General features: G+C 29.9%; 2 protein-coding genes and 2 long non-coding RNA genes across 4 annotated transcripts; 3 read left to right on the top strand and 1 right to left on the bottom strand.

Annotated features, from left to right (window-relative positions):
* The first annotated feature begins 3,939 nt into the window (after positions 1-3,939).
* On the top strand, positions 3,940-12,479 carry LOC128290338 (uncharacterized). Its single transcript, XR_008280090.1, has 2 exons — positions 3,940-4,068; positions 12,158-12,479. It is a non-coding gene; the product is annotated as an uncharacterized LOC128290338 (long non-coding RNA).
* Positions 6,408-11,286, top strand: LOC128290324 (uncharacterized). The gene is made up of 3 exons (XR_008280072.1): positions 6,408-6,516; positions 6,993-7,078; positions 11,095-11,286. It is a non-coding gene; the product is annotated as an uncharacterized LOC128290324 (long non-coding RNA).
* Positions 12,480-18,964: 6,485 nt separating the features above from the next.
* Positions 18,965-21,894, top strand: LOC108481576 (putative disease resistance protein RGA4). The gene has a single exon (XM_017784688.2). It carries the CDS (start codon positions 19,139-19,141, stop codon positions 21,722-21,724), a length of 2,586 nt encoding a protein of 861 aa, XP_017640177.1. The 5' UTR covers positions 18,965-19,138; the 3' UTR covers positions 21,725-21,894.
* A 193-nt stretch (positions 21,895-22,087) lies between these two features.
* On the bottom strand, positions 22,088-25,057 carry LOC108480239 (gamma-interferon-responsive lysosomal thiol protein). Its single transcript, XM_017783153.2, has 5 exons — positions 24,707-25,057; positions 24,515-24,580; positions 23,900-24,040; positions 22,613-22,705; positions 22,088-22,478 (listed from the first exon to the last, which is right to left on the bottom strand). Exons 1-5 carry the CDS (start codon positions 24,971-24,973, stop codon positions 22,272-22,274), a joined length of 774 nt encoding a protein of 257 aa, XP_017638642.1. The 5' UTR covers positions 24,974-25,057; the 3' UTR covers positions 22,088-22,271.
* Positions 25,058-25,626: the final 569 nt, after the last annotated feature.

Here is a 25,626-nt window from a genome sequence, read left to right as displayed (position 1 = left end):
ACATTAGCTTACTGTTACACCGTTAATGGCTCAATGACTAAAATGTTACAACACGATGTAAGTGATTAAAACGTAACATTTCAATCATAAGTGACTAAAATGTAACTTGAGATAAACAAAATTGACCACGGGTGTAGTTTACCCTTAAATTAGTGATAATATAAAATTTTTAATATTTATCTCTTAATTAATAAGATAAAATAATTATGACATAGGTATGATGTCATCATTTCATCCATGGTAACTTCCACTTGACACGTGACGCTTTCTAATTAGTTCAAAATTTTCTAAAATATTACGTGGAAATTGTTAATGTGACATCTCGTTAAACTAAAAAATAAATGAATAAATTTAAACTATTCTCACGAAGATTAAAAAAGGGTTAATGCATAATTTGGTACTTAAGTTTGACACGTTTTTTAAATGTGGTACTTGTATTTGATAAAAGTCAAATAATTTGGTACTTGAAGATAACAATGTTAACTTTTTAGTGTTTAATTCAGGTTTTAGAGTTGATTTGATGAAAATTTATAATTAGCTAATAATATTAATAATTAATTTCATCAAATAAACCCTAAAACTGAAATTAAATCATATTCATCAAATTGTATTTGACAAATTAAACACCATATTAAACCAATTCACTATTAACACTTATTTATTCTATTAACAAAATTATGAAAATCCAAATCTAATAATATTAGCAATTAACTTTTATGAAATCAACCCTAAAACCTAAATTGAACACTAAAAAGTTAGCATTGTTACCTTTGGGTACCAAGATATATAACTTTTGTCAAATGCAGGTACTGAATTGGTCCAAAAAATAACATAGGTACCACATTAGAAAAAAAAATCAAATTCTGGTATCAAATGATATATTAAGCGTAAAAAAAACATTTTTTTGGCATTACAACAATGGAAAAAATAATTTAAATTTATGTGAAAATAAATAAAATCATTTACAAGTTCATTTTTTTAGTTTAATAAAGTCAAATCATCAATAGTGTCTGTAACAATCTAATTTCAGTGAAATCGGAATAGTGGTTTCGGGACCACAAATCTGAGTCCAAAAAATGAAATTATTTAAATTTCATAAAATGATAGGTATTATGATAGGAATATTGCATGAAAATTTTTATAGAAAAATTTTATCAATTATGTGACTAATTGCAAAAAGGAGGGAATTGAATAAAATGTTAAAGTTGTACACTAATAGCTATAGGGATTATATAGCTAGGGAATTCAAAATGTGAGGTCCTTATATGGCAATTAGGCTATTGATAAAAAAAAAACATGTAGATATTTTTAGTGACTCATCCATGGAAAATTGAAAAAATGCAAGGACAAAATTGGAAAGTGAATAAATTAATATATGATAAAAGATTAAATAGAATAAAACTTATTTTATATCGTCATATTCTCCATAAAATACATGGAAACCCTAGGAGAGAGAAAGGAAATTTCTCAAGCTTGAATTGGTAAGTTCTATGTCCCTTTTTTAGTTATTTTTATATTTTTAGATCGGGAAATATTAATCTCTTTATTTAGGGGATTAAATTTTTAAAAAAAATTAAAGTTTAGAAAATTACCCATGGATGAATATGCTGTAAATTGAAAGTTTTTGATAGAAAATGAAAGATTATTGATAGATAAACCACTTTTACAAAGTGATTTTTAGTGAAAATATGTGTAGGGACTAAATTACAAAGTAGTGAAATTCTTGAAAAAAATCTGAAATTTATGAAATACGTGTGCTGTAAAAGTTATATTGGAATTTTTAATAAGCTTGGAATAAGGAGTAAATTGCATGAATTTCAATTTCCGAGCCTAGGGACGAAATTGAAATTAATTAAATTTATTTATATAGATCCGAAAGTGTCGAACAAAAAAAAAAGATCGAGGGAAAGAAAAAGTTTTGGATTAGAAGATATAATCAATTGTCAAGGTAAGTTCGTATAACTAAATTAAGCATGTAAATGTGTTGAATATTGTGCATCATGATTTGTAATTGGTATGTACATGTAATAAACCAATGTTGATTTGTGATTTACATGTAAATGATGAAATATTACATGAATCCGTTTGAATATTAATTTCCGAATGGACAGGTGATTACCGTGTATATGAGATCCTGCATATGTTGCAGTAAAGGTTATTCCGAAAGGATAATCTTTTGATCTCATTACGAAAAGGATTGTAAACTAAAAGGATAATACTTGAAAAGGATTTGTGTACGCAAATGGCACAACTTGAAAAGGTTATGTACACTTTGTGTGTACACTTGGAAAGGTTAGGTATACTTTGTGTATAACATATGAAAAGGAAAGGTATACTTTATGTGTACCACTTAGAAAGGAATGTACACCTCAAGTGTACAACTGGAAAAGCAAAAGTCCATCGGAAATTCAACAATTCAGCGGTAATGACATACATAGTGATATAAAAAGAAATGGCATGATGAGCTCATCTATGCATTTTAGTATTTTTGAAAACTAATCAATTGGTTGAATTATTGCGTATAGGCCTTATTTGCTAATTGACTAAGTTAATGGACATATTACTTAATATATGAATTACTTGATGAACATGAATGGTAAGTGTAGTTTGGTTATATGTACTTTTGGTTATATGAACTTACTAAGCATTAATGCTTACTAGGTTTATATTTTTCCTGTTTTATAGTGCTCAAAGCTCGTGAAGGTTGGAATTGGGTCGAAGCTATCATCACACTATCAATCCCTTTATTTTGGTAAAAATGATAAATCTATTTTGTTATAATGGCATGTATAAGCTTTTGTGACCAAATAACAACATAATATTTTGTTTTGTAATCAAGTCATTAGAGTGATTAGTGGAGCATGTTTAAGATTGGTATGTTGTGGATTAATATAGAAACATGTTGTTTTGAATGTTAGAAATTTGTTGAATTGGTTAGTAGATACTTATAAATTTTGGTACGGGAAAATGGTTAAGTTTGGGGTGAGAAAAATGGTCTAAAACGATCAATTTTCGTCCACGTGGTTAGACACACAGGCGTGTGTCTAAGCCGTGTGTGACACACGGTAAGCCTACGGGCATGTGAAATGACCGTGTGTCCTCTGCATCTTTAAATATGAAGTCAGGATAGTACACGGGCAAAAGACACGACCGTGTGTTTTGGTCGTGTGAAGGACACGGGTTTCAAGCATGGTCGTGTATCAAAATCGTGTGAAAATGGCTTAAAAATAGTAAAAAAATTAGTTTACCACACGGCTTAGCCACATGGGCATGTGCCCAGGCCGTGTACCCCTTTGGTGCTTAAGAAATTGCAAGTCAGAACTGCCCACGGGCTGGCCACACAGCCATGGGAACCACACGGGCTGGCCACACGGGCATGTGCCTCTAACTTCAAGAAAATTTTTTCAAAGTTTTTCATAGTTACCAGTTTAGTTCCAAATCACTTCTAAAGCATGTATTGGAACCCGTAGGCCCATATTAGGGACTTTATGGTGAAATTTGAAAAGTTTTGATTTGAAATGTAAATTTATGACTCGATTTTGTACAAATTGTAATGACCCGAATTTTACCATTACCAAAAAAGTATATTTTTGGGTCTCCGTTTCTGAAAAATGGATTCATAAATATTTATTAAAAATATTTACTGAAGTAAAATGAGTGGTTAATTAGAGTTTAATTAAGTGAATTTAATTTAATTAAGAGTAATTAAGTAAAAGGACCAAATTGAATAAAATGTGAAAGTTGAATTATAGATTAAAAGAAAATAAAAAGGACTAAAAGGGCCATTATACAAAAAGTATAAATTGAGGCGGTTTATCGTGAAGAAAATCTAAGATTTTTTTTATGTTTAGTATATTATTATATTATTATATTATTATATAATAAAGATACTTTATGTTTTAATTATATTATATCATATTATATTATATTATATTATATATATAAACTAAAGAAGCAAATGAAAGGAAATAGAAACAGAATGAAACGAAACAGAGAGCAGGGGAGAAAAAGAAAGAAAGAAGGAGAGAAAAGGGAAAATTGAAGGTTTGAAGCTTTAAGCTTTAATAGGTAAGTCAATCAAGCCCTTTTTACTTAATTTTGATGTTTTAGAAGTTTTAGAACAAAGTTTTGATGAAATTAAGTTGATATTTTGATAGTTATTAGATTTCTAGATATTGTCCATGTTAAATAAAATGATGAATTAAGGGCTAAATTGATAGAAATTCAAGTTAAAAATGATACAAGGATTGAATTGTGAAGTGATTCATAAGTTTTATGCTTTAAGGACTAAATTGAAAGAATTTTGAAATTATGGTTTTATGATGAAAAATAGATAATTATGTCTAAGTTTGGTTAAAATTGAGTAGAAATAAAGTATGAATTAAGATAGAAAAGTAAGTGAATTTAGTTAGAATTAAATTGAAATTAAAATAAATCAACATTTTGTACTAAGACTATTTTGGACAGCAGCAGTAGTCTAATTTTGAAAAATCACCAAAAATTGTAAAAATTTAATTAGAGGATGAATAAAATATGGAATTAAAGATTATTGAGTCTAGTTTCTTATAAAAGAAACGATATAAGCAATTGAATTGTAAATTATGAGATATAATGAATTTTGTGAGACAAGGTCAGAATGAATTTGGGTTCCCCTGTTCTGACTTTGGAAAATCACCAAAAATTGAAAAAAATAATTAGAGGCTTAAAGTTATATGTTTAGAATCCCTAATGAGTCTATTTTTAGGAGAAATCAACGGAAATATTATCCGAGTTCTGTACTGTGAGATAATTAATTTTTAGTGAAGAATGGACGAAACTGTCAGACAGCAGAATAGGGGTGAATTTAAAGAATAAACTGTACTTAATGGCTAAACCAAAAATTCTGAAAATTTTATAGTAAGAATATTTGTGAGTCTAGTTTCAGGAAAAATTAGCAGATCTTAATTTAGAATTCTGTAACTCAAGATATGAATTAGTAATGTATTAATGATTATGAATTGTATTAATTTCGTCGTCAATGTGGTACCGAAAATCTCGGCTAAGAAAGGACAAGACAAAGTCAACGGGAGTTAGCTCGAAAATTACGGTTTGTATTTCTATAATCCGAACTTAATTATTATTTGTTATATTTATATACATATGGCAATTGTTAGTGTTAGAATTATGATGTTTTACAATTGGAATGGATTGATTTTGGTATGCGATGAATTTATTGAATTTATATTGATTGAAATTATTTTGATTGAATTTATATTGATTGAATTATATAATATATATGATTTATGTAGAAATTTGAATATTGAATGAATATTTTATTGAAAAATATATTGATTGGAAATATGAGGAAATTGATATGAATATATGAGATTATGATATTTGAATATTTGATATTGAAAAGTGAATTGAATTGTATTGAATTATGAATTAATGTGAATAATTGAAATATATTGTTGAATTGAATGAAATTGTATGAATTGTGAAAATGGGTGAATATATGTGATTATCGAATGGTATATTGATGAAAGAATTATTAAATTGAGAAAGTGAATGAAATACCCTATTAACTAGTCGGGCTGAGTCGGATATAATTGGCATGCCATAGGATCTGGAAGTGTACGGGATTTGCCGGCTTTATCGATCAGGCACTTTATGTGTCGTATTTCAGGCACCTCGTGTGTCGTTTTAGGCACTTTATGTGTCGATATCGATCGGTACTATGTATCGTTTTAGGCACAATGTGCCGCATCTTGGTGTGTTTGGGTTGGAATTGTGTATCCGTCAAAGTCCGGGTTTGTTAATAGGGTAAATAAGTGAAAGATAAATCGAATAAATTTGATTGATCAAGCTATTGAAATGAAACGAGAAATTGAATTGAGAATTGAAAATTTAGATATGAAATTGAAAATATGAACCAAAGGTTCATGAAATGATTGGAGTTGGAATTGATGATATATGATGCCACTTGATGAATTGAAATGTGATTTGAGATATATGAATCGTATGTATATACTGAAAGCTATCAGGGATAGTAAGTTGATATTGTAACAGCCTAATTTAGACCCTAATCGGAACGGTGGTTTCGGAACCATGAATCCGAGTTAGAAAAATATTTTAAAATTATTTTCTATGTTTACCATGTGTGAATTTATATATGTGAAACTTTTGTGTTTTAATTTTGTTGTTTGAGTGGCCGATTTAATAAAAGGGCTTAATTGCATAAAATGTAAAATTTGCATGCTAATTGTTAAAGTGCCTAATTGCTTTGTTCTTTTAATGTGGAGTACTTATAATGCAATTATACCATTGAAATTGGCATGGAAACATTCGGTCACTAGGTAGTGGGTGGAAATAATATTATAATAATATTAAAGTTATAATATAAGTAATAATATGTATATATTAATTATAACATAAATTAAAAACAACCATGCATGTTCTTTATTATTGCCGAAACTAAAGAAAATAAGAAAGAAAAGAAAGCTTTAAGGGTTCGGCAACTTATTAAGCTCAATCAAGGTATGTAATTAGCTCGGTTTTTGATAATTTTTACGTTTTGAGATCGTTGTTAAGTTATCTACAAGACCCATGCTAGAATTTCGATTTTGATGAATGTTTTAAGTTATGCCATTGATGAATATTTGTGTTTTGAGATGTTTGATGATGAGATATTAAAATATGTTTTAGATTATCATGTTTTGTATTGGAGTTTTTAATGATTTTGAGTAATTAGGACTAAATTGTGAAAATAATAAATTGAGGGACTAAAATGTGAAATAAATGAAATAAATGAAATAAATGGACTAGTATGAGAATAAGGAATATTCGCCTAACAATGTTGTTGTGAGATTTTGCATATTTTGTGTTTTATGCAATAGGGACTAAATTGTGAAAATGTGAAATATCAAGGGTAAAATTGAAATTTTCCCATTTGTGTGTTTTGGATGAATTTGGTTGAATATTTGATTTGATAAATTTAATTTATATTAATTTAGATCAAGAAAAGAGAAAATCGGATTTAGATCGGGGAAAAAGTAAAGTTGTTGACTAGCCGATCCGTACCGGTTTTTCATAGTCCGAGGTAAGTCTTTAAGTAATTAAATATTAATTTTTTTATAACTTAGTTTAATATGCTGTTTGGAATCTATTGATTCATAAAAGAGCTAGTCGAATGTGTTTGAGCATAGAAATATTATATTTGAGTTTAATTCGACAGAGTTATATCATTTAAAAGTTTGTATGATCTATATGGAATATATGGAGTTTTTGTTATATGAATTGTGTCCGAAACAGCATTATAATAGGGATATTCTAAGCTTTCAACCTAGCAAGTCAGTAACGACCGAATTTTATTTATTCTTGAAAAAGTGTATTTTCGGTCTCCGTTTCGAAAAATGGATTCGTAAATATTTATTAAAAATATTTACGAAGTCAATTGAGTGGTTAATTAGAGTTTAATTAAGTAAATTTAGTTTAATTAAGAGTAATTAGGAAAAATGACTAAATTGAATAAAGGATGAAAGTTGAATTGTAGATTAAAAGAAAATGAAGAGGACCAAAATGGCAATTATGCCATTTGTCCTAAGTGAGGCGGACATAAACATAAAAATCTGAGATTTTTTATGTGTTAAAATATATATATTAAATTATTATTATATTATAGTATATTATATATTATATTATATTATATAAATAAGTAAAGAAACATAATAAACAGAATGAAAGCAAACGAAACAGAGAAGAAACAGGGAGAAAGAAAGAAAGAAAAGAAAAAGGAAAATTTGGGTTTCAAGGCTCAAAGTTTAATTTGGTAAGTCAATTAAGTCATTTCTTCTTAAATTTTGATGTTTTAGAAGCTTTGGAACAAGACTTTGATGAAATTAAGTTGATATTTTGAGAGTTTATAGATTTTCAAGTATAGTTCATGTTGAATAAAATAGTGAATTAAGGGTTTAATTGAGTAAATTTCAAGCTAGAATTGATAATAGGATCAAATTGTAAAGTAAGTTATAAGTTTTATGTTGTAAGGACTAAATTGATGAAATTTTGAAATTAGGAAAGTATGCTGGAAATTTAATATTTAAATGAGAGTATGGATGAAATTTGAATAGAAATAAAGTATGAATTAAGATAGAAAAGTAAGTGAATTTAGTTAGAATTAAATTGAAATTAAAGTAAATTAACATTTTGTACTAAGACTATTTTGGACAGCAGCAGTAGTCTAAATTTGAAAAATCACCAAAATTGTAGAAATTGAATTAGAGGATGAATAAAATATGAAATTAAATATTATTGAGTCTAGTTTCTTATAGAAGAAACGATATAAGCAATTGAATTGTAAATTATGAGATATAATGAATTTTGTGAGACAAGGTCAGAATGAATTCGGGTTCCCTATTCTGACTTTGGAAAATCACCAAAATTGAATAAAAATAATTAGAGGCTTAAAGTTATATGTTTAGAATCCCTAATGAGTCTATTTTCATTAGAAATCAATGAGAATGTTATCCGAGTTCTGTACTGTGAGATAATTAATTTTAGTGAAGAAGGGACGAAACTGTCAGACGGCAGAATAGGGGTGAATTTAAAGAATAAACTGTACTTAATGGCTAAACCAAAAATTCTGAAAATTTTATTGTAAGAATATTTGTGAGTCTAGTTTCAGGAAAAATTAGCGGATCTTAATTTAGAATTCTATAACTCAAGATATGAATTAGTAATGTATTAATGATTATGAATTGTATTAATTTCGTAGTCAATGTGGTACCGTAAATCTCGGCTAAGAAAGGACAAGACAAAGTCAACGGAGTTAGCTCAAAATTACGGTTTGTATTTCTATAATCTGAACCTAATACTTAATTGTTGAATTTATTTCTTAATATGTATATTAAGTGTTTTGAAGTAAGAATTATTGTGTTTTGCAAATGAAATGGATTGATATAGTATGTGATGAAATTATTGAATTTATATTGATTGAATTGGCGATATATATATAGATATATATATTGAATATTGAATATATATTGATTATTTGAATTGAATTGAAATATAATTTGTTTGAAAATTTTAAATATGAGATTTGTGATATTTGGATATTTGTTATTGAAAAGTGAATTGAATTGTATTGGATTACGAATTTATGTGATTAATTAAAATGTGTATTGATTGAAAAAATTGAAAGTGAATTGAATACCCTATTAACAATGATCGGGCTGAGTCGGATATAGTTGGCATGCCATAGGATTGGAAGTGTTCAGGATTCTTCGACCTCGAGTCGATGAGACACTAGGTGTCACTATATTTCTTCGGATAGATTCGATGAGGTACTGGGTACCAACTTTACTTCGGCTAGGCCGATGAGACACTGGGTGTCAAATATTGCTTCGAACTATCCGATGAGGCACTGGGTGCCATATTGGTGTGTTTGGTTGGATCCGTATCCGCCAAGGTCTGAGTCTTGTTAATAGGGGTAAATAAGTGAAAAGATAAGTCGAGTGAATTTGATTGATTGAGCTATTGGAATGAAATGAGAAATTGAATTGAGAATTGAAATTGAGATATGAGATTGAAAACATGAACCAAAAGGTTCATGAAATGAGTGAAGTTCAAATGGATGATGATTGATGTTAGAATGAATTAAGATGGTATATTGTTAAGAAATAAAGTGTGAAAACAAGTGAATTGTGAATATATTGTATAGAATTTATACGGTAAGTAAATGAAAAGAATTGAACAAATATGCTATTGTGTTTGTTATATGACTTGTATAGAATTTATATGGTAAGTAATTGAAAATTTATCTATAAAACAAACAAATGAATACTTATAATTGTTATTGTGATTTTAAGTTTAATTGTTATATTATTAAGTGTTCGGATTATGGAAATACCATTGAGTATACCATACTCAATGCACGGTTTGTTTCGCATGCAGTTTAGTAAAGATAGAACGTTGAATCAGCATCCCGATTCGATCCCGAATTCATTAAGGTAAAGTGTGTTAATTATTGGTAATGGCATGTACCTAGGATGTTTTATGAGAGTCATTTAGGTTGTAGATGTACTCATGAAATGAGTAAATTATGGTTAGCAACGGTATGTAGTATGAATTTTGAAATTTACTAAAAATTCGTAGTGATTCTAAATTAGTCCCGAATTGAATTTACTGCTCATATTGGACCGCGAGGGCCCATTAAAGGGACGACATCTTAAAACTAGGATGTGTGTAAATATTTACTTTAATTAATGACCGAAATTGGACCGTACTGACTGGTAATGTCTCGTAACCCTGTTCCGATGACGGTATAGGGTTAGGGGGCGTTACACAAGCTTTATGCTGGTGAATGTAATCGAGCTTTATGCCTAGCAGGTTATTGCCGATGAATAATATCAGACTTTGAGTCTAGCAGGCTTTGTGCCGGTGTGTGATTCAGGCTTATGCCTAGCAGGTTTTATAACGGTGATTTATTTTCAAGCCTATGCTTATAAGATTACGAGTTGATGTGGAAATTGATCAAGTAAATTGAGGTAAATGATCTTGTATTTATTCGGCCACATAGGTATGTACATATGTGATGTTATATTGAATCTTGAATATTTGACCATGAAGGTATGCACAAAAGTGATATTATATTTGAATTTGTATATTCAGCCATATGAGTAAGTACTTAGGTGATGTTAAATTTGATCTTGCATATTTGGCCATATAGGTATGCACATATGTGATATTATCTTTGATTCTCTATAATCGACTAAATGAGTGATGTTAGCTTATAAAGTTGAGTTTGATTCACAAGTATATATATATATATATATATATATATATATTTGAATGTAAACATATTTGAGATAATGTTATTTTGAGAATGAAAAGTTGAATAACATTATGCTAAATGTTAATTGTTGGCATTCGGCCAAGGTAACCCTTTTGTGTAAAAGTATAAGTTAGAAATAAATAAAAGAGATGAATGTACAACATCAATGTTTTAATTTGGTTTATTTTTAATGTTTGATTATTATTTTAAATGTTAAAATTGCTTATGACTTATTAAGCTAAGTTAGCTTACTCTGTGTGTGTCTTTGTTACTCTGTTTTATAGATTTTGTTGTAAGTTACGAGCTCGGGGATCGTCAGAAAAGTCATCCACGCTATCGGCAACCTTCGGTACTTTTAAAAGTCTATTTTCAAACTTATGGCATGTATAGGCTAATATGTATTTTGTTCGACCTTGAATATGTATAACTTTAGCCATGCGAAAATGGCTTAATTTTCATGATAGATTCGTTCATAATTGGATATGGTTTGAGCTTACTTTTAGTTGATGTGTTATAAATTATATGTGAATGAAGTATGTGATATATGTGGTATGTTTTAAAATGGTTAATTGATGTTAGTAAATTTGAAAGTGGATTGATGTAATGATCACTATATATATAAATTTCATGATATAATTATTTGTTCGGTTTAGGTTTTTAGTTTGAGTAAAATATATTTGAATAATGAGTTTAGAAAATGTAATTTATAAGATGTTTATACATGTTTTCATATGTGAATATATATTTGTTAATGAAAATGTGATTATTCGAAAGGTATAGATTCGGTTGAATTTTGAGGTATGATTTGTAAATGCAATATGATAAATAAAGTATGTTTATTATTTAATTAGTTATATGCTTAATATAATTATGAGTATGACTTATATGAATAAGTGAATGTTTGGAATTTTGTTTTTGTTTAGTAACGCCTCGTGACCCTAGTCCGGCGACGGATACGGGTTAGGGGTGTTACAGATATGATATAAATGAAATTGACTGTTATTGAAATGAATTAAAATGGAATATGATTGATAAGTGTATAGTTGAATATAGTTTAATGATATTGAATTGTGAGTAAATTAAGGAAAGCTATGTCGAGTAGTAACTGAAAGAATGGAGTAAATAATAATGGATTTAGTTAAGAATTGAACAATTATGTTATTGTGTTTATTATATGATTTGTATAAAATTTATATGGTAAGTAGTTGAAATTTATCTATGAATAAATAATTGAATAATTGTAATTGTTATTATGATCTTAAGTATTTGTTATATTAGTAATTGTTCGGATTATAGAAATACCACTGAATATACCATACTCAGCGTACGGTTTGTTTCCGTGTGCAGGTTAAGTAAAGATAGTACGTTGAATCAGCATCCCAAGACGATCCCGAATTCATTAAGGTAAAGTATGTTGAGTATTGATAATGGCATGTACCCAGGATGTTTAATGAGAGTCATTTAGGTTATAAAAGTATTGATGAAATGAGTAAATTATGGTTGGCAACGGTATGTAGTATGAATTTTGAAATTTACTAAAAATTCGTAGTGATTCTAAATTAGTCCCGAATTAAATTTACTGTTCATATTGGACCGCGAGGGCCCATTAAAGGGACGACATCTTAAAACTAGGATGTGTGTGAATATTTATTTTAATTAATGACTGAAATTGGACTGTACTGACTGGTAATGTCTCGTAACCCTATTTTGGTGACGGTATAGGGTTAGGGGATGTTACACAAATGATAGTGTATAAGTCCGGTAATGTCTCCTAACCCTATTCCGATGACGGATACGGATAAGGGGTGTTACAGTGTCACATAAAGAACAATGTTAGTGTTATGTGAAAAATGAATCAAAATTAAAATTTTATATATAAAATTACACCAAAATAAATGCGTATAATATTACACATTGAATCGAGTTCATATATACATTTGAGATTTATCTCAAAATAAGTTATACCATTACAATGATATTTTTGTCATTTTATATTTTCAAGAGAACTAATAAAAATTTTACGTATAAAAAATTTGAACTTGTACCACCAATATCAATAACTTCTCAATCTTACCGCTTCGAAAAATTATTTGTTTTGATTTAATTATATATTTCAATATTACTACACAAATTGTTTCACCCATACCGTCTGTGCATCTATACTTACTTCTATAAAGTGATTTACTTAGTTAGTTTCATGAGTCACGACACAAATTCAATTAAAAATTACTTAAAATTCCTCTTTTAATAAAGAATTGAATATTGATACAATAATGTTTTAATCTTCTATAATTATTTATATGAAATGTTTAAATAAAACAATTAAAATGACAATCGTTGACACATAAGCACTTTATCATCTCTCCAATAACTCAATTATTAGCTTTTTTTATAAATATAATTTTAACATTATATTTTTCTTTCGTATGCGACAAAATCTAGATATGTAAAATGTGGTTAATTGAGTTGGTATCACTTAATTAATATGATACTAATTCATTTAATAAAAATAATTAAAAATATAATAGAAATATTAAACTAATAAATAAATGAGATTTAAATTAATAATATGACCAAATTAGGGACGAAATTATAAATTCTATATCATATTTATGAAATTTCAAAGATTTTAAGGAGTCAAAACATGAATTATTATACTGTAAAGAACTATTGAGGAATTTAGGGGTCCTAACGCCGCCCCCGAAAAAACTGGAGAAAAGAAAAGAAAAAAAAAAAGAGCAAATGTGTCCAAATATAAAATAAGAACAAAAAAGTTCTTTTTATAAAAAAATATTACCAAACAATTTAATTGACAATATTTTAATTTTTCTTTTCCGTTTTGTAAGCCTTTTTTTGTCTCGTATTTTTTTTTCCCTTTGCACTTATCCACTATTATGTTTTGTAATTTTTTTAATAATTTTATTAAAGTTCTAATTATATATGTTTATTTTAACATAATGTCTAAAATTACTTATAATCCTTCAACGCACTCGAATTCACGTCTTTTTACATTGACAATAATGATCATGCCAATCGAATTAAGACTCAATCTACATATTTTATATTCTTTTTATTTGGAATAATGCAACATTTACTTCTTCATATTTTCTCAATTTTGTTTCCGAATTTTTTAGTCCACATTCGTTAGAAACTTTACAATATATTCTAATTTGGTTCATAAACTTGGATTGCATTAATGTTTGATGATGTGAAATTCTTTTAGAGTGTCACGTCATCAAGAGCGAAGATAGAAATTTTTTTGGGTAGAATTAAATTGTATATTTTACGATAGTAAATATATAATTTTATTATTTTAATAACCTATATTTTATAATTTTGAAAAATTAAATTAATTTTTATCATTTTATGAGGGTCAAAGTGTAATTTCATCATTATTAGTTTAAAATTTTATAAATTTTAAAGATATCTAAATGAAAAAATGTTCATTTTAGGGGAGTCGGGGCCACCGCCATCCCTCTCTCTTAAATCCTTAATCAAGACGTCATACTTGAAAATTTAAAATATATAATATTTAAAATATTATTAAAATAAAGAAATTATATATTTTTAAAATTTTCAACTGATAATGTGGTATAATTTTAAAATGTCATGCCATCATACTTTAATGGAATCCAAGTTTAGAGATCAAATAGGAAAAAATTTGATAAATTCTGAGACTAATATGGACAGAAAATGTAACAACCAATGTGAAAAATTTATCAAATTCAAAGACTAAATGTTAAATTATCCCTTTCTCCTTTTACACATGGAGAATGGCACGTGGCTCAAGGGCACCAACCTAAGGACAGAATATTTTTGTTTCATGAATAGGGGTAATATGCAACCAAGTAGGGCATTTGATTTTTGAAAATATTATTATTTAATTTTGAATTTCATTACGAAAATTAAGACATTAATTTTTTTATTTTAATTTTTTAAAATTATGTTTTTATATTAAGGTAGGTAATGTCGTATTGGTACGCATATCGTTTTTACTTTGGTATTGATACATATTAATACCGACATGTTTTGGTGTACCGTTTCAAAATTATTGATATATTTCATATATTATTTTGACAAGAAAATAAATTCTATTATGTATGCATACAAATATATCTCAATTACCTAAATATAAATATATTTATAGGTAAATATAAGTTTTAAAATTATTATTGAGGTTAACTAATCTAATTTAATAGCTTTTAATTTTAAATATAATTATAGAAAATTAAAATGGTTAAGATAAAAATTTAAAAACTAGTTCAAAATATCAAAATTTTGTATAGGTCGGGACGCACCGATATTGATTGAAACATGCTAAAATGCACCGAAATTTTAACCGAAACGGAACATAAACTACTTGGTATATGAGAATTGGAAAGTTGATCCAATTGTTGGTAGATATATGAACTTAAACCGTTGATTTTTACTAATTTGCATATATATATATATATATTGTTACACTATTGATTTTTGTTAATTTTATGTATATAAATTATTGAACTATTGATTTCTAGGTCAGTAATTTAATAGCAACGTTTGGCAATGGTATTAAATTTGACTAACCTTTTAGTTTTCATAAAGTACGAGAACTAAATTAAAGTAGAAAGATTAACTTTTATTTTTATTTTGTAAAGTGAAATAATGGAATTTAGAATTTCTACAAACTAAAAGAATATAGAAAAATAAAATCTTATAAAACCGAAAAGAAAAACTAAGGCTTTGTTTGGTTAAAAGAGTTTATTTTCGTTTTTTTTTAGAAAATGGAAAACATTAGGAAAAAAAACATGTTTGATTGAAAATATTAAAATAAATTTTAAAAATAAAAATGAAAATATTCGAAAATTAGAAACTAATAAAATGTTTTATAAAGCCAAAATGATGAAAACGAGGAGCTTAAAACTTTAAATGAATCGGTCCTAATTTAGACAAGGAGCTTAAAATACATTAACACCACATATAATATAAAATCTATTTGTACCTATGAAAAGTTATTTTTTGAAAAGTCAATTGTAATAGATTTTTTTGAATAATCTCATTATAAGTTTTGATAATATTTATTCTTTTTTTATATAATGCCTAAAACTATTCATAGCTTATAAATAAAAGAATAATACGCTTCAAAGACACTTAAACTCACATCTTTCTATATTGACAATAATATCCATAATAATTAAGTTAAAACTTAATCAATATAATTTTTTTTAAAATACAAATTGCTTGAAGGATATAAGGAAGGCAAAACATAAATTATAGTAATACTTTTAAAATATTTGCTATAAGATCTATTGAGTAATCTAGAGCCCCCAAAGCCGCCCTAAAAGTAAGAACCAAAAACATGGGTTTTATACTTAGATAATAAATAAAATAATTAATTACTAAAATGGGATATGTGTTAGATAATATATAAGAATTATATATTTTTATAATAAAATTAGGTAATGTCAATGTGTTAATTTAAAAGTCATTCAATTATGAGAAATTCATTTTAGATATAAGTAAAGCCATCACATCGTCAAACAACATAAAAAATACGAACATTCGTTAAATATCATACAATATTAAAACAATAAAAAAATTTAATTTTCTTTTTTTAAATGATGCTTCCATACAAATTGGCGACAAATTCAAAAAAAGGAACGGCGGGTGGTATTTGCATCATGCCTCATCGTTGACTGCTTCTGTATCTGTCTCCCACTCTTCATCTGCCTTTGGATGAAGGAAAATGATAGCTCTAAGGAAATTTAGTGAAATAATAATTTATTACTCAAATAATGTACAACTTTTTTTTTATTTTAAAAATATTTGGGTTTCCCAAACTGTGTCGATTTGGACATTGGGAAACCCAAAAATGTTTCCATACTAAAACAAGATTTTTTTTTTTAAATAATAAAAACTTTTTAAAATTAAAGTTTAATGTTATTTAAATTAAACCATACTAATTGGACAAGAAATCAATCCGGGTATCAAGCTGAGTTAAAAATTTGATTGAACTGATAATTGAACTAATTTCAAACTAGTCCCCAAAACTATTGGCATGACTAGTTCAAAATAAATAAATTACAAAAAGAATTATAAAAATCGATTCAACTGTAAGTTCAAATGATTTTTTAGCTCGAGTCAATCAACCTGTACCAGTTCAAAGGTTAACTAGTTTTTAAAATATTTATACTTTTTAACCCTAAACATTTACAATATTTTTTTTGTTAATTTAGTTCATACCTTTTAAAAATACTTGATTTTTTAAAAAACTTATTTTTTATTTTTAAAAACATAAAAGTTTAAAATTATATTTTGTAAAAAATAAAAATATGAAAAAATATTTTAAATATATAAAAGATCCTAAATTTAGTGTTATAAAAATCGAACTAGACTAATTAGACCGAAATCAACAAGTCAATCAGTTTTTATCTCTTACCGTATCAATATCCTAACTAATTTTTAGTCTAATTGGTCTAGTCCAATTAAAATAACATTGAATATTAAATTTTTTATTTTTTAAAATCTTTTATTTTTATTTCTGAAATTTGAAGAGTGTTTATGTTTCATTTTTTATTTTATTTTAAAGTTTAAAATTTTTAAAATTTGACCTTTTTTAATATGAAAATTTTGGGAGTTGGGAAGCCAAAATTTTTTATCGTTCAAAAATATCATGTGTAAACAAAAGTGGATTTATATTATTTGGGTAATAAATTATTATTTTATTTCTATAAATTTCCTATAATACTAAAACATGATAAAAAAAGTTTAAATACCAGAATGAAAAATTGATATAGTTCAAGGGCTAGATCATGATTAAATCATTTTTTATTTCCTTTGCACTTATTATATTTAATAGGGTTAATATAATGTTAGGTACTTGAATTTGGTGTTGATATTCAAATTAGCACTTGATTTTTTTTTTCCAATTGAGCACCTGAGTTCGACTTCAATATTTAATTTCGTCCGTCAACTGAGTATTTTTGCTCACTTAAGTACCTATATCTTTTTAGGCTTAATTCATAATTTGACCCTTAAAATATACATATTTTCTCATTTTAATACCTAAACTTTGTTTTGATCAGTTTGGTACCTAAATATTTTATTTGTTATAGTTTTTAATCTATATTTTAAGGGACGTTAGAAAATAATTTTCACCAATTAAAAAGTCACACGTGGTTATATTTTGCTTTTTTTTTTAAAAAAGGGTTATATATTATAAAAAAATTTTCTTCTTCATCTTCTTTAATGTTCTTCAATTTCGATCCAACAACCAGCACCTTTCTCTTGCAAATGGAGCTTGAATGCATCAGCCCTTGATAACAAAGTCCCCTAAAGAAAAACTTACCAATGTTTATGGATTTCAAATATTCTTGTGTAAATAGACATGAATGAAAATATTTACTTTTAAAAGATTCTATGGTTTTGATACTTGACAAACCCCAAGCAAAAATTTCAGTTTTGATAGAATTTATGGGAGATGCTTTATGGTGAGAATAAGGGATGAACAGATTGGATCTTGCCTCTGTTATTGGATCTTGTCTCTGTTTCATCCCTATGCTCAACTAAATCCTGTTAGTGCTGCAGTTTCAATTCAAAATGTTGCCTTTGCAGTTGCTTACAATAAATATAAACCCAAATTATTCTTAGGGAACCAAAGAAGCTACAGTTATGATGAGATAGTTGAAGTCCTTACTGGTGTGAATCATATAGTTGCAGCTCTGAGATGTGGGAAGAATTTGTGGATAATGATATTCAGAACCCAACTAAAATAAGCATGGTTTCTGTTTAATCAACGTATTATATATCTTCAATGATTATGGCATAGCATTTAATATGCAAAATTGCAGATAAGAGAAAACAGAGCATTTGATTTTTGAAGACGAAGAGGAGAGAGGGGGGGAGAGAGAAATAAAATATATATAATTTTTATTTTTATAATATAATTTTAATTTTAATAAATGTTTTTAAGTAAAAAAATATTTAGATGCCAAAATGAGAAAATAAATACACTTCAAGGGCTAAATAGTGAATTAAACCTTTTTTTTACTAGAACATTCACACGTTAACACATTCTCATTGGGCCCCTTTGGCATGGCTGCCAAATTTAATATTGAAGAAAGTCAAATACCAAAAGATATATTAACCTACTTTTAGTATTACAATGATGGATGCCATGTGATTTTCTTTGTGGGGCACAGGAAAAACTACAACATGCATAGGTCTACTTAAGGCAGAGGATTTTTGTAGTAAACGCATTAGCAAACGTTGTAGTCCAACCAATCAAGCTTTAGATTTCAGCGAGAGCTATTTGCTATAACCCTTTTTTGTTTTTCCATCAACTCAACCATGGCCGAGGCTTTTGCAGCTGAAGTAGCAGCGAATGTATTGGCGAAACTGAGCAGTGCTGCTTTCCAACAAATTGGTTGTTTTTGGGACGTCCAAGATGAATTCGAAAAGCTCAGGGACGTGTTAATGGCTATCAAAGCTGTGCTGGTGGATGCGGAAGAGCAACAGAACCATAACAGGGAGATAACCCTTTGGCTACAGAAGTTCAAAGACGGGTGTTACCGAGTAGAAGACTTGTTGGACGAGTTTGAGATCGAAGCACTAAGGCGGCAAGTCATGGAACGTGGGAGCAGTAGGAGAAAGGTAAGCCGTTTCTTGTCCGGCTCGAACTCGTTGACCTTTCGTCTTCGTATGGGACGAAAGATCAAAAAGGTGAAGGACATGTTGGACGAGATCGAAAGCAATAAATCCAGGTTTCATCTCCTCGAGAGACATCATCGTGTTAGGAACATCATCCATGGCCAGAGGGAAACCTACTCGTTCGTGAAGACGTCCGATGTGATCGGTCGCGATGAAGATAAAGAAAACATGGTGGCGTTCTTAATGAATCCAACTGATGGGGATGGCGAAGGGGACGATATCCCCGTCCTCGCAATAGTTGGAATCGGCGGTATCGGAAAAACCGCTCTAGCTCAACTAGTGTTTAATGATGAAAGAGTGAAAACTCATTTCTGGTTGAGAATTTGGGTGTGTGTTACAGAGGATTTTGATGTCAAGCAACTGATGATAAAGATCATTAAATCCGCAACTGGTACTACGATGTGCAAGGACATGAACAAGGAGGAATTGCATAAGGTTTTACGAGACGGTTTGAAGGCTAAAAGGTTTTTGATCGTGTTGGATGATGTATGGAACGAGGACAAGAGAAAATGGATCGAGCTAAAGGATTTGTTAACTATCGGAGGCCAAGGGTGCAAAATAATCTGCACCACTCGTAGCCACAAAGTGGCTGCAATCACAAGCACAGTTCCACAGTATGATTTAGAGCATCTCTCTTATGAAAATTCATTGTCTTTGTTTCTTAGGCTTGCTTTCAAAGAGGGTGAAGAGGTGCAACACAAGAATCTTGTAAGAATTGGGGAAGGAATTGTCAGAAAATGCAAAGGGGTTGCTTTGGCTGTGAAGACATTAGGTAGTTTGCTTTGTTCAACTAGGGTGGAATATGATTGGGAGCTTGTAAGGGATAGTGAGATATGGAAGCTAGAACAGAAGGAAAATGATATTTTGCCTGCTCTGAAACTAAGTTATGATCATTTGCCTTGGCATTTAAAGCAATGTTTTGCTTTCTGTTCAGTTTTTCCGACAGACTTCGAATTCAATAGCTTGCAGTTGACCTTGTTGTGGATGGCGAATGGGTTTCTGCAATCTTCCAACGAAAATGAAGAGCCGGAAGATATTGGGAACCGGTACATACATGAGTTATGGTCAAGATCGTTCTTCCAACAAGTTGAAGAAGGGGTCTTTTATTCCACCTTCAAGATGCATGATCTAGTACATGATCTTGCATTATCGGTGGTACAAAATGAGGTGAATTCATTCAACCATTGTTCGACCGGAAATGTTCGACATTTGTGGTTAGATGCGTCAGGGCAAGGTGCTTCCACGTTGCCAAATAACTTGGACCGTCTGCAGTCACTTATTATCTCGTCAAATGAAGAACAGAAGGCCAGTAGCGAATCACTTATTGCAGATTACATCTCAAGGTCCAAACATCTGAGGGTGCTGCATTTGGTCAACAGTAGTTTCGAGCAATTGCCGAACAGCATAGGTTATTTAAAGCACTTGAGATATTTGAGCATATATGGCAATGGCAACATAGAAAGGCTTCCAATTTCCATTTGCAATTTGCAGAGCTTGCAAACACTTCTTCTTGGCGGATGCAGGGGAATTGAAGCATTGCCCAAAGATATAAGGTACCTGATTAGCCTTAGAACACTATGTATAACTACAAAACAGGCGAATTTACAAGAGAGTGGAATAGAGTGCCTAAGTTCTCTTAGGTTTTTGAGATTTTATGCATGTGGGAACCTAAAATATTTGTTTGAAGACATGCAAAGACTAACAGCCCTTCGGATATTGGTCATTGATGAATGCAAAAACTTGGTTTCATTGCCACCAGGTTTGAAATACCTGACTGCTTTACAGATTTTGGTCATCAGTGATTGTGAGAAGCTTGATCTCTGTATGGGGCAGGAACTTGAAGGGGAACAAGCCGGAAGCCTTCGGAAATTGTTTATTCGAGGATTGCCGAAAGTGGTGTCACTTCCGCAATGGATCCTTCTAGGATCCGCCAAGACTCTGCAGCAGTTGTACATCATCGGGTTAGAGAATCTCTCAACATTACCAAGGTGGTTCCGATATCTCGTGTCGCTTCAAACGCTCGGGATTGTAGATTGCCCAAAGCTGTTGTCTCTACCCCAAGGGATGCAACAGCTTGCTGCACTCAAACAAGTGGGCATCACAGGGTGTCCAAAATTAGGCAAAAGATGCATGAAACAAACTGGTGAAGAGTGGCCTAAAATTGCTCACGTCCCTCAGCTTTATGTCAGCAATGACTTGGAGACCTCAATCAGATATGATGAATAAGTTAATGGCAGGTCAAGTGGAGTTCGTAGATGCTTGGACCAAGTGACTTTCTCCATGTTATGCTCCTCATATGCTTTGTAATTTGATCTCTCTCTCTCTATATGTGTGTGTATCAGACAAAGAAGTTATTTATTTTACCGTGTATTTTAATGTAACCATCCCTTGGTCTATTGCCATCCATGCAAATATTCGGCGAATAACTCCAACATCTAAATAACTGATCCCAGAAATTCACCTAAGCAAATTATTTTACCGTGGACTTCTCTCCATAAAAAACTGAAAATAAAATACATAAAATGCCTACCAGTGATGAGAAGCAGCTTGATCTTTGAAATTTATCTTCCATCAGCAGAACAAACATAATTTTCATAAAGATTTTTCATTATATATGCAATTTAACGAAGACCACATTCTGATTCAAACACTAGCAAAAGCAGTTGAGCACAACTTACATAAACTTCAGCATAGTGCTTAACAGTTAACCGTCAATACATAGATATATAATTATATTAACAAGGTTTGAAATGCATCCTTAAAACTGAAACAATTACATAGAAGTTACTATCTTCCGTATCCATGACATAACAGTTGGTATGGTTCTTGATGACAATGTTAATGGTGGTATCTCCTTATAGCAAACTGGATGGATAGTTTTCCTATTGTAGATTTGATTGAAGGTCAGTCCACTACAAGCCTTGGGCATATTAGCACCTTTATAAGCCTTGCACACATAGCTTATATAGTTTTCATAGTCCTGTAATGTGATCACAGATATAACATCCTTTTTATCATGAAAACCATCAATAACGATGTTGATCAAAATCACACATCTGAGTAATGAACAAGTAATTAGGATAATCAATCAATTTGATAGTCAAGGAAACAAACCTCGTAAAGTGGTTGCCCATCCACAACAACCCAAGGTACATATGTATGAGGTGGTTCAAGGGCACTTGTTTCAGCTGCATATTGTAGATCAAGCTGCATAAAGATAGCAATTCCTTATTAAGCCACCCAATTAAGCATGCAGGAAAGGATCAAAATGACATAATGACCTAAAATCATTATCTATTGTCTCTAAGGAATATAAACAACCTATGCAAGGACAGTATTTCAAATACCAATAAAGGACAACTAAATAACAAAAATCACAGAAGCTGACAGACATGTAAATCTCCAAAACTTAGAATGATCTGCTAAGAACACAACACTAAATGTCCAGTTCTATCAGTGATTGTTTTGTACACAACAAATAACAGGTGCTTGTGAAGTTATACAGTTACCCTATTCACAGTGATAAAAGCCATAATCCAAGAGTTAGTACATTAAAACAATTTATAAGTAATGAAAATAATTATAAAGCCGAGCAGCGCTGCTGCTGCTTTTTTTTTTTTTTTCTTCTCATTCTACTCTCACTCGGTCGAGCAGGTGAAGCTCCATTTATGGCTTTCTGATTTTTCAGTTCCAATAGTGATTTCACAAAATCACATAACAATCAGCACTTTAGCAGAGTTGACATAGGAATCGCTAAAGTAGAAGCACTTTTCTTTACAAAAAAGTTTCTTTTCAGGTGCTCCAAATCAAAGTAGGAAATACCACAACAGCATGTTATATCCCCTACGCTAGAACCAATTGAAATTTTGGAGAACAAAAGAACTGAAGATGTATATTATTATTGGTACTGAACTAATGATATCAAGATGAAACACTTTCCTCGTGCACCACAAATCTCAAATCAAGAGTATCATAAAATTACAAGTCAAAGTTGTGGTTACAAGTTAAACTTTTTTAAGGGCTACTAAACATGATAACATGTCATATAACCTTCGCTAAAATCATTTGGAGAACAAAAGAATATGTCTATTATTAAGGGTACAGAGATCATGATGAAGCACTTTTCTCGTGCACCATAAATCTCAAATCAAGTGTATCATAAGATTACAAGTCAAAGTTGAGGTTACATATTAAACTTCTTTAAGGGATACTCAGTGCAAACATCTCAGGTTCTACGAATCTGTACTAATTTATGCACCAGGATATTCAATTGTTTAGTAAAAACAAAAATGAAAATAAACATATTCTAGATAGAACACTCTATGGAGAAGACTAACAAATATAATCCATATTACATCACATGAATGAAAATAGTCAAATTGTAGCGCAGAGAGTACTAACCTTTTGCCCCAGTCCACTCTTATAACAATCATTAACGGGCTTTGATTCCAATCCCAATTTCTTAAAGCACGATTCCCATTCAAGGGGCTTGCGCTCCAATTCCAAATTCTCAACGCAATAGATAAACGGGAAATGGTCATTCTGCATCGTAAAAGCTTGAAGTTAACATAACCCATGTTGTATATTTATAAGGTTGGAACATAGATACCAGTCATGATATGTTTTGTCATAAAAAAATATTGCACTAGACGTCCTTAAACTATGGCTCAAGTTATAAATTGGTCCTAAACTTCAAAATAGTTTAAATACAGATCCTTCGACATTAAATATCACCTCGATTCTAATATGGGAATTTCTAAAACACAGGGATCAAATTTTAAACATATCTATTTCTTTTGTTCATCCGAGCTAACATTTAACCTATGTGGCTAGGCTGACACCTTATCGATACATACTCACATAAAGATTCAATTACACCATTTTGGAGTTCAAAATTCGGGATAATTTAAATTTTACATGATAGTTTGGTATGTATCTGTAATCAACCCAAAAAGAGTATTAAACTTAAGAGACGAAATCAACTACTAAAACATTGAGAAAATATGAAAAATCTACCAGTTTAGGCCAGGCATCAATTGCACAAGCTTCCACAGTGTTCAACAAGCATTCAGTAGGGCCATGCTGCAACAAAAAATAAACAAATATATCATTGCCTTTTCAATAATTGAATAAAATCCCAATTGAAAATAAAAAAATAAAAAAAAAGCTTGTTTAAATTGAAACAGAGTGGAACACAATAAGAAAGACCTGGCAATCAAAGGTGTCGTTGCCTTTGAGCTTAGCGTTTCCCCAAGGAACGAGGCGGAGATCGACGATGGAAATGAGATCCTCATTGAAGAGCTTGGGCAGGTAATTGACAATGAAATTGGCACTGTATGGGCAAAGGGACTCGTAATACAAAGTCAAGGAGACTTTACGAGAATCAGAAGGAAGGCTAATTGTGGAAGCTGAAGCAAATGAGCCCAGCAAGGAGAGGCAACAGAGAACTGAAACCCATCGTCGATAAGCTGCCATTCAAGAAGGGGGAGAACTTACAAAGATTTGGACTTCTTTTTCCTACAAAAATATAATGAAAATACTTGCAGACACCCCAACTACTAGACTATTAAAAGGTGGCTAAAATACACAAGTGTCATATGCTTACGCCACAAGAAAGGACACGTCATCTCTTATCTCTATTTGCATCATGTTGTTTTTTTTTCTTGGTAAATCACATTAAAAGTCCCTTGACAATATAAGCCTTTAACAATCTGACCTTTTAAACATGTTAAAAAAAGGGTAAACTATAAAAATAGTCACTTTTGTTTGCCTCAGATTACATTTTAGTCACTTATGTTTGAAATATTATGTTTTAGTCACTCATGTTATCGTTTTGTTATAAAGCGGTCACTCTACCATTAAGCTCTGTTACCTCTCTAACGGCGGTTTTACGTGGTAGTCCAAATGGGTTTTAAATGCCAACTTGTATGTCCAGTTGTTGGGATGAAAAAAAGTTTTTAATTAAATAAATTTAATTTGGACTTCCACGTTAGACATCCAAGTTGGTATTTAAAACACATTTGTATTACCATGTAGGACTATTGTTAGGGAGGTAAAGGAGTTCAACGGTAGAGTGACTACTTCGTAACAAAATGATAATGTAAGTTACTAAAACGTAACATTTTAAA

Source organism: Gossypium arboreum, chromosome 1, assembly GCF_025698485.1.
Source record: "Gossypium arboreum isolate Shixiya-1 chromosome 1, ASM2569848v2, whole genome shotgun sequence".
Lineage (NCBI taxonomy): Eukaryota > Viridiplantae > Streptophyta > Magnoliopsida > Malvales > Malvaceae > Gossypium > Gossypium arboreum.
This window is presented reverse-complemented; position numbering and strand designations above follow the sequence as displayed.

What these genes read in the sequence shown, in the direction of transcription:
- LOC108480239 (XM_017783153.2), bottom strand. Translation starts at nt 24,973, where the DNA reads ATGGCAGCTTATCGACGATGGGTTTCAGTTCTCTGTTGCCTCTCCTTG. An exon ending in ACGACACCTTTGATTGCCAG is followed by an intron (nt 24,581 to 24,706) that starts GTCTTTCTTATT and finishes TTTTTGTTGCAG; the next exon opens with CATGGCCCTACTGAATGCTT. An exon ending in ATGGGCAACCACTTTACGAG is followed by an intron (nt 22,479 to 22,612) that starts GTTTGTTTCCTT and finishes ATCACATTACAG; the next exon opens with GACTATGAAAACTATATAAG.
- LOC108481576 (XM_017784688.2), top strand. Translation starts at nt 19,139, where the DNA reads ATGGCCGAGGCTTTTGCAGCTGAAGTAGCAGCGAATGTATTGGCGAAA.